The 14,763-nt window shown below is 42.3% G+C and overlaps 1 protein-coding gene and 1 pseudogene across 1 annotated transcript in view; one reads left to right on the plus strand and one right to left on the minus strand.

Moving 5' to 3' along the window:
• LOC124790042 overlaps positions 1–14,763 on the plus strand; it is a 459,476-nt gene that overhangs the window by 347,251 nt on the left and 97,462 nt on the right. The window contains exon 5 of the mRNA XM_047257599.1: positions 14,501–14,666. Within this exon, the coding sequence (XP_047113555.1) occupies positions 14,501–14,666 (166 nt within the window). The remainder of the gene's footprint in view (positions 1–14,500; positions 14,667–14,763) is intronic.
• Positions 13,530–13,647, minus strand: LOC124790880 (annotated as a pseudogene).

A 14,763-nucleotide genomic window follows, 5' to 3' on the forward strand; every position in this document is an offset into this window, starting at 1 on the left:
TGTTTCTCCCCTACAAGGCAAGTACTCTTGAGGACATATTGGGGATAGTCAAAGCACCCATTTCATCAACATTATAAATGGCATTTGGAGAAATTTTCTGTTTTTCGTAAGAGTTTGAAGCAGATAATAAAAAAGGCGATCGGTTGCAGTAATTTGTGAAAACCTTTAGATTACAACAAGTTTGAACGGCTTTTCGGTTGAATCACTTTGCATGAACCAATGAAGTCGGCTGAGATCTCCTGATGGAGTTTTACTTATGCCTATTTAAGTAATCATTTTGCCAGTCCTTCTCTGCCCTTTGCTTTTCTATACTGAATGAGTAATCTAGTTTTTCTCTTTTATCTCAAAGGCCAGTCCCCATAAATAACTCAAGGTGCGACCAAACAATGATTCTTAAATCAACAGCACGTACTCTTTCAGGTCATTCTCCTACTCTATGGTAAGAACTGTAGCGTTTTCTTTTAGCAGCTTCCTCTGAAGATAGAGCGTTTGGGTGGCCTTCCTTCGCCTTATACTCCAATGTTCATTGAGGGACATTATACATTTTTCAGCCTTTCAAATAACCATTAGACCCACCTAACACATCGCTGATCGTCAGAACCATATCTTCTATTCGCCAAATTTGCCTTCCACTCTTTCGCTTTTAGATGCACGGTATTTTGAACCTGAAGTTACAGTAAATGCCATCAGAAAGTTTAAAAAAAAACAAAAGAATTCTTATTTAAAAGGATTAACACTAATAACATATGGGAAAAACAATTTGTATAGACTACATGAGCTGCCAACAGCTTGGGGGGAAAAGTGTTTTAATCTACCACTCATAATTGTCAGCACGACAATATTAACAATGTAAAATATACGCGGTACATTGGCGCCACTCGAATATTAGCTCCCAGCTATGAAGCGCGTGGCTTGTGAGAGCTGTCAGTCGTACCCGCAGCTTGTGGATTCTTCTACAAAACAATTTACCTCGAAGTATGGAAGTTCTTTGTTGTGAATTCGAAAGCAAAATATTACTATAGCGACTTTTTATTTCCAGTAAATGATAATAGTGGATTCACAGTCTCCTTTACTGTTTCCGTCGAGTAGCCAGCACATTATCCAAGGCAGAGATAAAGTTACGCAGCCCACGGCAATCCTGTGACAGTAACAAGAAAATCAGTTCCTTTTGTCGCGAAAATATGGTTTGGGGTAAAATCGGCTACTAATCAGTTTTGTCCTACAACTTTTTACCCAATATTACTTCAACAGAGGTTTTCAAAACCAAATGGCTGCGATCAATCAGAATGTGGATGCAAAAATTTCGAATTGGTGACAAATGCTTTGAAATGAACAACAGAATAAATACGTTTACTTATCAAAAATTTAATTCTCAAAACCTGGTGCTCACGTGATCTGTAATTTTATGAAAAATTACAAAATTATTCACAAAATCCTTACAAAAAGAAACACAGTGTAGATACTGTAATGCAAAATCCACCGCTCGCTGTCACACACTAACTGAATGCCGTCTGGGAGTGAGTTGGCAGTATCATTTGTCAGATAGCAGTACCTATATTTGAGAACCTGATGTACCCACTTCCACTACAGTGGAAAAATTGTAGGGGAATCACTTTTGGGAAGGCTGACAGACATAAAATTCTGGCTTGAGCGTAGCAGATGTGAAGAGCTAAAGATGTTGATTAAAGAACAGTATCTGTAAAGAACCAATGCATTGACTAAATATCAACTGTCACGTACTCCATCATAAAATTTACCGAGGGTGGCGGAAAGCGCAACATTCCCCTCTCAGTAACCTATTGGATTCGTTCGGAGATGCAGAGAAGTATGTCGTTATGGATGAAAGTGGTAATCTGCTTTAAATAAATTCCAGAGTATCATTACTCTGCATTTATTAACAGATTTTTCACAGTTTCTTTTTTTTTTTTTTTTTTTTTTGGTCATCAGTCTACTCAGACCAGCACTTGCAACCTACGTCCTCAATTATTTGCTTGACGTATTCCAATCTCTGTCTTCCTCTACAGTTTTTGCCCTCTACAGCTCCCTCTACTACCATGGAAGTCATTCCCTCATGTCTTAGCAGATGTCCTATCATCCTGTCCCTTCTCCTTATCAGTGTTTTCCACATATTCCTTTCCTCTCCGATTCTGCGAAGAACCTCATCATTCCTTACCTTATCAGTCCACCTAATTTTCAACATTCGTCTATAGCACCACATCTCAAATGCTTCGATTCTCTTCTGTTCCGGTTTTCCCACAGTCCATGTTCCACTACCATACAATTCTGTATTCAAGAGGTACATCCTCAGAAATTTCTTCCTCAAATTAAGGCCGGTATTTGATATTAGTAGACTTCTCTTGGCCAGAAATGCCTTCTTTGCCATAGCGAGTCTGCTTTTGATGTCCTCCTTGCTCCGTCCGTCATTGGTTATTTTACTGCCTGGGTAACAGAATTCTTTAACTTCGTGACCATCAATCGTGATGTTAAGTTTCTCGCTGTTCTCATTTCTACTACTTCTCATTACCTTCGTCTTTCTCCGATTTACTCTCAAACCATACTGTGTACTCATTAGAATGTTCATTCCGTTCAGCAGATCATTTAATTCTTCTTGACTTTCACTCAGGACAGCAATGTAATCAGCGAATCGTATCATTGATATCCTTTCACCTTGTATTTTAATTCCACTCCTGAACCTTTCTTTTATTTCCATCATTGCTTCCTCGATGTACAGATTGAAGAGTAGGGGCGAAAGGCTACAGCCTTGTCTTACACCCTTCTTAATACGAGCACTTCGTTCTTGATCGTCCACTCTTATTATTCCTTCTTGGTTGTTGTACATATTGTGTATGACCCGTCTCTCCCTATAGCTTACCCCTACTTTTTTCAGAATCTCGAACAGCTTGCACCATTTTATATTGTCGAACGCTTTTTCCAGGTCGACAAATCCTATGAAAGTGTCTTGATTTTTCTTTAGCCTTGCTTCCATTATTAGCCGTAACGTCAGAATTGCCTCTCTCGTCCCTTTAATTTTCCTAAAGCCAAACTGATCGTCACCTAGAGCATTCTCAATTTTCTTTTCCATTCTTCTGTATATTATTCTTGTAAGCAGCTTCGATGCATGAGCTGTTAAGCTGATTGTGCGATAATTCTCGCACTTGTCAGCTCTTGCCGTCTTCGGAATTGTGTGGATGATGCATTTCCGAAAGTCAGATGGTATATCGCCAGACTCATATATTCTACACACCAACGTGAATAGTCGTTTTGTTGCCACTTTCCCCAATGATTTTAGAAATTCTGATGCAATGTTACCTATCCTTTCTGCCTTATTTGACGGTAAGTCCTCCAAAGCTCTTTTAAATTCCGATTCTAATACTGGATCCCCTATCTCTTCTAAATCGACTTCTGTTTCTTCTTCTATCACATCAGACAAATCTTCACCCTCATAGAGGCTTTCAATGTATTCTTTCCACCTATCTGCTCTCTCCTCTGCATATAACAGTGGAATTCCAGTTGCACTCTTAATGTCACCACCGTTGCTTTTAATGTCACCAAAGGTTGTTTTGACTTTCCTGTATGCTGAGTCTGTCCTTCCGACAATCATATCTTTTTCGATGTCTTCACACGTTTCCTGCAGCCATTTCGTCTTAGCTTCCCTGCACTTCCTATTTATTTCATTCCTCAGCGACTTGTATTTCTGTATTCCTGATTTTCCAAGAACATGTTTGTACTTCCTCCTTTCATCAATCAACTGAAGTATTTCTTCTGTTACCCATGGTTTCTTCGCAGCTACCTTCTTTGTACCTACGTTTTCCTTCCCAACTTCTGTGATGTCCATTCCTCTTCAACTGTACTGCCTACTTCGCTATTCCTTATTGCTGTATCTATAGCGTTAGAGAACTTCAAACGTATCTCGTCATTCCTTAGTACTTCCGTATCCCACTTCTTTGCGCACTGATTCTTCCTGACTAATGTCTTGAACTTCAGCCTACTCTTCATCACTACTATATTGTGATCTGAGTCTATATCTGCTCCTGGGTACGCCTTAAAATCCAGTATCTGATTTCGGAATCTCTGCCTGACCATGATGTAATCTAATTGAAATCTTCCCGTATCTCCCGGCCCTTTCCAAGTATACCTCCTCTTCTTGTGATTCTTGAACAGGGTATTCGCTATTACTAGCTGAAACTTGTTACAGAACTCAATTAGTCTTTCTCCTCTTCCATTCCTTGTCCCAAGCCCATATTCTCCTGTAACCTTTTCTTCTACTCCTTCCCCTACAACTGCATTCCAGTCACCAATGACTATTACATTTTCGTCCCCCTTTACATACTGCATTACCCTTTCAATATCCTCATACACTTTCTCTATCTGTTCATCTTCAGCTTGCGACGTCGGCATGTATACCTGAACTATCGTTGTCGGTGTTGGTCTGCTGTGGATTCTGATTAGAACAAACCGGTCACTGAACTGTTCACAGTAACACACCCTCTGCCCTACCTTCCTATTCATAACGAATCCTACACCTGTTACACCATTTTCTGCTGCTGTTGATATTACCCGATACTCATCTGACCAGAAATCCTTGTCTTCCTTCCACTTCACTTCACTGACCCCTACTACATCTAGATTGAGCCTTTGCCTTTCCCTTTTCAGATTTTCTAGTTTCCCTACCACGTTCAAGCTTCTGACATTCCACGCCCCGACTCGTAGAACGTTATCCTTTCGTTGATTATTCAATCTTTTTCTCATGGTAACCTCCCCCTTGGCAGTCCCCTCCCGGAGATCCGAATGGGGGACTATTCCTGAATCTTTTGCCAATGGAGACATCATCATGACACTTCTTCAAATACAGGCCACATGTCCTGTGGATACACGTTACGTGTCTTTAATGCAGTGGTTTCCATTGCCTTCTGCATCTTCATGTCGTTGATCATTGCTGATTCTTCCGCCTTTAGGGGCAATTTCCCACCCCTAGGACAAGAGAGTGCCCTGAACCTCTATCCGCTCCTCCACCCTCTTTGACAAGACCGTTGGCAGAATGAGGTTGACTTCTTATGCCGGAAGTCTTCGGCCGCCAATGCTGATTATTTACCAAAATTTAGGCAGCGGCGGGGATCGAACCCGGGACCGAAGACGTTTTGATTATGAGTCAAATACGCTACCCCTAGATCACGGGTACCCCTCCTATTAACAGATAGCGTAAAATAATTCAGAGTGACAATTTGATACGTATGGCTTCAAAAAATACTAAAATCCGAAAGCGATGGCGATACAGAGAAGAGGTCTCAGTTGCATCCCAGTGCCATCTGACTTGATTTTAGTGCAACAGAAACCTATAGTATACTGCGCATAACTTCTGGCTATTCATATGTCGTCAGCAGAATAATAATTGTCAGTTGTTTCCTGACATAAACAGTTCAGTGGGTAGTAACACAGTAGCAGCAAATCTTCAAAGACTTAGTCTCCCCCTAGCATTTACTATGGCGAAAGTAGTTCTTAATAATTTACATCTGATAAATAAAATGTCTTAGTTCCATGCTTAAATGTTGCTAGGTTGCTGTTATCCACAACTGCGTAGTTGGATCCAGTCTGACCTCTCACTCATAGTTCCCCACATGAGTGGTGTACAGTAGAGTCTCGCTGATCTCGGATCGTCCGATGTTCCGATAAGTTTGACCAGCCCATTTTCGGTGTTTACGTACACGGGCCTCTACAGTCCGATCTGGACTTGTCCATGACTCATAGTCAGCGATATGCGTCGGTAGGCAGTTGATCGTTGCCATGTACGGTAGTTTGATTAGTTTTAGTACGAAATTATCGATTAATAGGTGTTATTGTACACGAATTTGTTTTACAAATTAGTCACACTGTTCCTCTTACATTTTAAAATCAAATTATGGCACCAACAAAACACAAACATGTGACGTTGTCTTTATAACTGGACGTTCAATCCAGTGACGAAAGTGATAGGATCAGTTCAGCTCACATTGACTGCACAACGGAAGCAGAATTCACTGACGACCAGCTCACTGACACTGCAACTCGAACAACCGATGAGGATCAGAAAAATGATGACAACAATGAAGACAATGAACCTGCCGCTCGAGTATCAAATACAGATGCTAAAAATGCATTTGGTATGGCCCTTCAGTACATCGAACAAAGCTCTACATTTACTCCAAACGTCACCTTGTGGATTACGAAATGACGAAGCCTCTGGGCAATACCAAGGCTGTCGTTTGCTAAGCAAAATAACGTTACAGACTTTTTTCGTCCTGCTTAAGAACAGAGCATTTTTACGGCGTGATCTATCGTGTTTTAAGCAGTTAAGTGAAAATCAGTTGCGTTTCAATGCAGTCCTGTGATTAAGTATATAAATATGCTGAATTTTCACCCATAGTAACGATATATTACCGTACGATAGAGACGTATTTTGCAGTACAGGCACTTCTGTACACTACATTTTCCTGTAAGATTTTTAAGATATGAACGTTTTCATTTCGTTTTATTGCTGTTGACACACGGAACAATATTTCAGATAGTGTTTCCAGTTAAAAACTAAAGTTGCATTGCACTATATTCCGATTTTATCGGTCAATAAAAGTGTTCCTCTGACAATCCGACCTTTTTAGGGTTCCGATTATACTTCTGGTCCCGTAGGGAATGGATTAGTGCCCTATAGCGCGATCAGTCTGATGACCTCGGTTGCTGTTGACACATCATTGCGCTTCAACTGAGACGGCATCTGTCTTATGTTCCCCTGAGTCATGATTAAGTTAATGTATGCAGCATTGCCATTTGTTCCCACCGGCTTTCACCGTTCTTGTCACAATTTCGAGCACTCTCTGGTAGCGGAATTGTCAGCTAGACCAGTTGGTCTGGATTTGTGGAAGAGGACAGACCGCTGCAGACCTGTCCGTTTGGCTGCAGGGAGAACCATTATTAGTTCAGTATGTCACAAATGTTGGTGTACTACCCACTGCAAAAAATGTAGCAAATCGGAATGATATTACATACCCGCTGGATTGGTGGCAATCGCCTCTTGTGCAGTGGAAGAGGCAAGATGGTATTTGGCGAAAAGAATTCTTTTTACACTCTTCTATTATCTCATCTTCCCAACCATTAAGTGTGGAATTATGGTGACAAATTTGACTGTAAGTTTACATGTAACAAACTCCTCTCTCTTTGATGCCCACATCTCATCACTTGTACACATTGTGCACACACACACACACACACACACACACACACACACACACACACACACACACACACGCACACGCACACTCACAGGCCATTCCCGCCAACAGCTCAATGCAAGCTGAGCTTCTCCCAGCAGTTCACAAGTGGGGGAGGGGAGGGTGGAATGTGACATTCCTATTGGCTCCAGGTGGAACAAAAAGTGTTTCATGTGTCCTCTGTGTACTAGCTCAGTCGAGTCCCATACACCAAAGCAAGCACATCTGGCTCATTCAGTCAGAGGTAGTGGAATAAGACAAAGTGCACTGTGTATTGGCTGGCCATTTCAAAAAACACGAACAGTCCCAGCACAGTCAGTAGCCATCCAATTGCACCATCATTATTTGCTGAAACTATTTCCCCTACACTAGTCAGTTATCACATCCTTCCATTTCCCATGTAGAAGGCTATGGACGGAGTCCTCAACCGTATGCTTGCAGGTAATACACTTATTAAACTGCTCTCTGTCCAACACAAACATCCCATCAATTGAACACGTTTCACACAAAAAATAAATAAATAAATACAGGTAATACTTTACGGCCTTCCTCTCCAACTGCTCCGCGCAGATTTTTTTCCGGCTATTCCCAAGCGGGGGAGGGGAGGGAAAGTTTTGGAGGGGATGGGAATTGAGGGAGGGGGGAGGAGTCGAGGTAGTGATATCAACAATGTGACTTTGCCACATCTCCCCCCTCCCGCCCCCCCCCCCCCAGAAAGAAGGTGGGGGGACCACCCAAGAATAGCTACCATCTTGAATAAATTTGGCAAATTCGAAGACTGCAATGAAATTAACTTTGTTCTATTACTTGTGGGAACATTGGACATGACAACAGGACTCATCTGGTGGCTGAACGCTCGCCAGTATATGAGAAGAATCTTTAACCTTGTCAAAGTCTTCATGAGCAGGGTACTAAATGGCATTTTCTGGAAGGATAACACAAGACCTAACACTATAGTGACTGGCCTGGCCTTTCCCCTGATTGCTTTGATAGCAGCTGGCAATATTCATGAACGCACACAATTTGTGTTTCAAGTATGAGAAGAAAATCGCAAAGATGGCATTGGCAGTCTATTTCAACCATGCCACAACAACTTGAAGAGCTTTTTAATCTCATGTCGAAATCACAACTCATACTTCCGTTGCTAATGGACATCAGTTGTGACTAGAATGAAAATTTAATCACCTAAAAACCGTAGTATGATGAGCACGTCCACAGAGTTTAATAAACATCGTACTGCTGGTCCATCGAGTAGCACTTTCGTTTCTGTCAGTGAACGAACATTCTGCAAATGGCGAGCAGTAGTCAGTCAGTGAGACCTGTAAAGGGTTCACTTCGGGACCACAGGAATATCGTTCTTTGTTTCCTGATGAATTAGTACATCGAATGCTGATATCTGCTAGCTCTTATGCACTATGTTGAAGCCTAATTGAAAGCAATCTCACACCATGTGATCAAGAGTATGTGGACACCCTTATGTAATGCGGAATTCAGCTGCAAATGTCACAGGACGCGAACCCCTTAGTATAAAAGAAAATACGATGTGTGGTGTTGTCAGGAGAGAAGCAGAAACTGCATAACATCTCGGTCAGGAGAGCTCGTTTACTTCCAGCGCGGACTAGTCAGTGTCCATCAGTGGCGTTTCAGCCCTGCTAAAGCTGCCCAAGTCGACTGTTGGTGCGTGGCTGTGAAGCGGAAACACGCAATAAATCGCACGTAATCAACAGAAGACATCACTCGTGAGTTCCAAAATTATACCAGCAGTCCAGTTAGCGCAACTACTATACATCATCAGTTGAAGAGAATGGTGACCAATATTCGAGCAACAGATTTCCAGCATGATATCTTCACGGGTTATCAGCCGACTGGCGTCGTCTTCTAGTCGCAACGTTTCAATGGATTGCGTATCCATCTTCGCCTGAAGATGATGGATATGCATTCCACTGAAACGTTGCGACTAGAAGACAACGCCACTCGGCTGATAACCCGTGAAGATTTCATAGCTGAAATACGTCGAGAAAGCCTGCAATTGCATATTAGACTTCTAGCAGCCGTAAAAGCGAAGGGTGCACACATCGCATATTAATGTCCAGAAAGTGTATGTGCTGTACCTTAGAAGAAATAGTAATCCACCAGTGAAAATATACCTTGATGTAGTATGCATGAGGTATATTGATAACAAAGGTATGCTAGCCTAACGACGTTTATGAGCATATCGTAACTCAGGTTCAAGAGACCATGGTACAATGAATTTTCTACATTCGATAATACGTTTTTATACGACAGCGGGCCTCCAAGAGCCAGCCTGCAGTTCCAAAAGCCCTTGGCAACAAAGGATTCTTGCACGACTTGGAGACTTTGATAATCCGTAGGGAAGAATGCGTAGCTTTTGTGCTGCATTCCACGGCGGCTATAGCGGCCCCTCGATCGATAGCTGGGCGTGACACGTAGCACAGGCACCACACTACTGTTCCAAGGAGAGGTGACTGCCTTGTGTGGCAGCGCGAAAGGTACCTGAAGTAACAGCTGTTCGTCAAGTAAAACTTCCTATGGCTGCCAAGAGTGCTAGAGCATGCTACAAAACAGTGATGTGTACTAAATTTAAAAAGTTAAGACAAGACTTCTCGTTCCTTATCAGCTGATCGTAAAACGGCAGATTCAGCTAATAATAGTTCAGCTAATAATAGTAAATATTAGAATACGAGACAAATATTAGATGATATTATAACTGAGAACTTTAAAAGGATTTGCACATGAATTATAAATAAGAAAGTGAAGCCCAAAGAGAAATCGGCTCTGGTAACATAAGAGTCATCAAATTATATGTTAGGTTGCTTGGTTTGTCGTGCCATTCACAATACGAACTTCGGCAAACTTAACATCGCCACCATATCTTGTAAACTAGTCTCTTTTTATTGCAAAGTTTAATCTTGAAAAATTATGCTCCCTGAGAGAAAAAGTGACGTGCCCGAAATACAAGATCGGAAGTCAATGTAATGTCGTACAGGGCAAGTATGTAAATGATTAGAGATCTGTTCTCCGTGACGGACAGAGTGGCCACCAGAGTTCGTTAGTGTTGTTCATATTGAGTGTTATTACCAGTCTTGGTAGGCTATGTTAATAGAAGGGACGCGAGTAGAATCAGATGTTTACTGACAACTGTCAAGAACACGGAGTGGCCACGTACTTGTCAGAAACAGCGTTGTTAGTATCTAACAAAGTTTGAAAGGGGTCTCATTGTGTCTCTCCATTTAATTGGTTGGTCGAATCGTACAATATGCAGATTTGTGATGTATTCGCCCCATGTGAACAAAGAGGGCAGGCGTACTCGTCCTCAAGGTTTCGCTCGACTATGCCTTATCAAAACAAGTGATGGCAGCTGTATTGTGTACCAAGCACATCGTGACACCTTCACATCTGCTCCTGCCATCGGAGTTGACGTGATGGACTTCCTACAACATTCTACGACATACTGCGCCATTGTTCTGAGACAATCAGCAACCAGATTAAAGAATCCCCATCTCAGGCGTAGGCTGCCGGTAACACCACCACACAAATCACCATCCAGGCAATAACCCCGCCCCCAAAAAAAAGTAATTGCAAGCAACCTCAGCCCCCCCCCCTTCCAATCCCCTCTCACATCTCTAACATACAAGACAATGTCACCCATTCATACACACACACGCAAGAAAAGTAGTTACAGAGGTTGGCAACACAACGAGAACGGAAACAAACGAACAGACATAAACACTGTTGATGTGCAGGTGAAAATTAGTTTATAAAAGTGAATTGAATCCTTCAGTCTGGAACCGCGTGACAGCCACTGTCGCAGGTTCGAATCCTACCTAGGGCATGGATGTATGTGATGTCCTTATCCTAGTTAGGTTTAAGTAGTTCTAAGTTCTAGGGAACTGATGACTTCAGATGTTAAGTCACATAGTGCTCTGAGCCATTTGAACCATTTGAAGTGAATCCAGCGCAAGAAATACTGCAGAATGGCAAAAACTGCCATGTGCATATATGAAGCAAAGTCTTTCGACGCCAACCGCCGCTAGCAAGGAAGGAATAAGCAGAATATGTATAGAAACACCGTAAGTAACTTGCACGCCACACTATTTTCAACCTAAAACAACCAAAATGAACAAATGTATGTATCCAATTTGCAGAATAACCACGGAAGATACTTTATAAATAAGAGCGAAACGCGTCTAGTGTAATTCTCTTTCATTAAACTGCAGTCAACTCACGATGGATAACCAATACTAACTGATTTTAGCAGCTGCTGCTGTACTCCCTTCGGTATCAGGATCCATAGAACGTGTATGATACCCGTTATAGAACATGTATGGGATCAGCTCAGACGTCAATCTGGAATATTTGAAGTTGTAGGCCAGCTTGTCTCAGGTACCACTGGCCTTAAGACACCCTGCCCAACCGAATTAGCGCATGCAGCCACACCAGAGTGGTTGCAGTGTCATACTGACGTGTGGCTTCACACTGCCGAGTTTTTTGTACATTATCTAGATTGTTTAATTACTGAAATAACGTCAATACCATCTCATTTCCTTTCTTCCTCCCGTTCTGGGTGCTGAACTTTTCCAGTCAGGCAGTGTATCTTCAAGCAGTGCATTCATTGTTTCCCAGTTTAGCTCCTCCAAAAATCACGGCACCAACATGAACAGAAAATTGATGGATACCAAACCAGTTTCAGCCCTAATCTACTGTGCGTACAGACGCACAAGGCCGTTTGGAAACAATTTGCTGTAATGTATCCCTCATGAGTCCTATGACTAGTTTTTAGGGCTAGTATATCGATTATTAATAGACACACGATCTAACAGGGAAAGCTTTATGAAGAAAATGTTTACATACACCATCAACTGCAGTATAAACTCTCTTAACACATACTACTAGTTTATTTGTACAGGGACCGTCGTTTTAGTACCTTACTTTCCGATGTATTAAATATACTTACCTTAATATTGACGTAAAAAGGGAAACATTTGTGTTGATGCAAGTCAAGGTATTACTCCTGGCATCTCTCAGCACTTCACTGAAAGTATCATTGTGCAATGTTTGATCACTGGAAGCGTGACGAAACACATGTGGACATTTCATAACCCAAAACGATATCATAAATAAATTTCCTGTAAAAGCGTTGTTTCGAATTTTTTACTGTGAGCGAAGATGTATGGTTTCACAGCATACTCTTGTCACTTCCTAGTGACAGACCCGTAGTGATGGACCCACGTCTTACTGCGGTTACGTGACTGAGACAGTCTTCTCCTTCCGTTTCAAAGAACTTCAAAGGCAATTTCGGTATTTCTAAACGTTCCACTTGGTGTATGTGTATTGCTTTATTTGCTGCTTACTGAGCTTAAACTTTGCAGTATTTCAAATATTCATGTAGGATTTCAGATTTTGAACCGTGAACAAGGTTCAACTCATGCCCAGTAACGTCAGCTCCAGCACAACGATCATCACGAACCATTCGCTAGCTGTCTTGATGTTCTCTTTTAAGTGGATTGCATACCTGAGCCCAGGCAAATATCTGTCCATTTTCAACTAGGTTTATTCACTCACAAATTTTTCGTTGATTAAAACCGGTATGACCATACTGCACGCAAATTTCTTCCATTCATCTTCTCCTGTATCCTGGGCTATGCTGCCGGCCGGGGTGGCCAAGCGGTTCTAGGTGCTACAGTCTGGAACCACGCGACCACTACGGTCGCAGGTTCGAATCCTGCCTCGGGCATGGATGTGTGTGATGTCCTTAGGTTAGTTAGGTTTAAGTAGTTTTAAGTTCTAGGGGACTGATGACCTTAGAATTAAGTCCCATAGTGCTCAAAGAAATTTTAACCATTTTTTGAGGATATGCTCTTCCTCAATCTTCGCTCGCTCTTTCATACCGTCCTATGGTTACCACTAACTTAGGACTCTAATTTTAGTACCATCAGCAAAACATAAATCCTATCACACTGCGGACAGTAACCATAGTGTCCACTGCCTAATATTTAAATATTTACATCTCCTACAAAAACATTTAGCAGACGTTAACTATCTCTTACAATTGTCATACACTGTCTAATCAAAATGCACTCCAGGCCACAAGTGGCCCATCGGGACTATCCGACCGCCGTGTCATCCTCACGTGAGGATGCGGATAGGAGGGGCGTGTGGTCAGCACACCGCTCTCCCGGTCGTTACAATGGTTTCCTTTGACTGGAGCCGCTACTATTCGGTCGAGTAGATCCTCAATTGGCATCATGAGGCTGAGAGCACCCCGAAAAATCTCAACAGCGCATGGCGGCCCAGATGGTCACCCATCCAAGTACCGGCCACGTCCGACAGCGTTTAACTTCGGTGATCTGACGGGAACCCGTGTATACACTGCGATAAGGCCGTTGCAATCTAATGCCTGAATGTCCCTCAAAAACACAAATCTTCTCAAGACACAAGAAGCCAAACCACGGTGTACCTTCATTGCTTCCCCACACCTGAGCCGCTGTCTTGCTTTAAAAGATATTTATCCACCCACACACATTTTCATATACTGTGTATGTCACAGGAAGGCTACTGTAACAGGTTAACAGCGCTAGTCCAAAGCTCTGTTGTGACATCTACCAGTCCTACGAGAATAATGCTAGCCTTCCTTCCAAGTCCATGGACAAGGGCTCCCGCTCCTTGTCGAATCACGCAATCGTCCCACCATTACATTTTTCCCGTACCTCTTACACAGTTTTTATATATTAGTTACCCTCGCATCATAGATTACGCATTACACCCTCTGTCATAGGCCGAAGTGGCATTTTCACTTCACAGCACAATCAACATTTTCTTAGGAGGCAGTTTCACATGTCATTTTGCTTCCATTTCTTATACATTTTCTTGTCCCTATAACTGTGAAAATCTAATCCCATATATCAAATAATGTTAGCGTGAAGAGCATCATTACAGCTACTGCGAGCACTCCCCTTATTCCGTTGTAAAGGAATTGTCTTTTATAGAAAGGAGAACTATATATTCAGTTATACAGATGTGAAAATGCAAAATTGCGACTGATTTGGCAACAATCATTTGAGTGTAATCGGAATTGATTATTTCGTAATTGTACATTTTAGTTGCTAGGTTCGACATGACGTATAATGGAGCAAAAAGTTATCTGCAAGGTGAACCTGGAAGGTGGAGGTAACCGTTGTTTACAAAGTGAACTTGGAAGGATCTGAAGCGTGCTAAACGTGTTTCTATACCGCTGTTGGCAGCACCCGAGGTGGAGATCGTGGACGAACGCGGCCGACCGCTGAGCGACAAGTACTACGAGCCGAACAGCACCATCCAGCTGTCGTGCGTAGCGCGCCGCAGACAGGCTATAACCTGGAGGCACGGTGACGTCACTCTAAACTACGGAACCTCGAGGGGAGGCATCAGGTGAGTGTTGTGCACGGCCTCATAGTAATACTCTTGTCCTACGTCTGTATCCAAACTGTGGCAACAACGCAGAGATTCGTGGTTGGCAGTGCTTTTT

This window comes from Schistocerca piceifrons, chromosome 3 (genome assembly GCF_021461385.2).
Source record: "Schistocerca piceifrons isolate TAMUIC-IGC-003096 chromosome 3, iqSchPice1.1, whole genome shotgun sequence".
Classification (NCBI taxonomy): Eukaryota; Metazoa; Arthropoda; class Insecta; order Orthoptera; family Acrididae; genus Schistocerca; species Schistocerca piceifrons.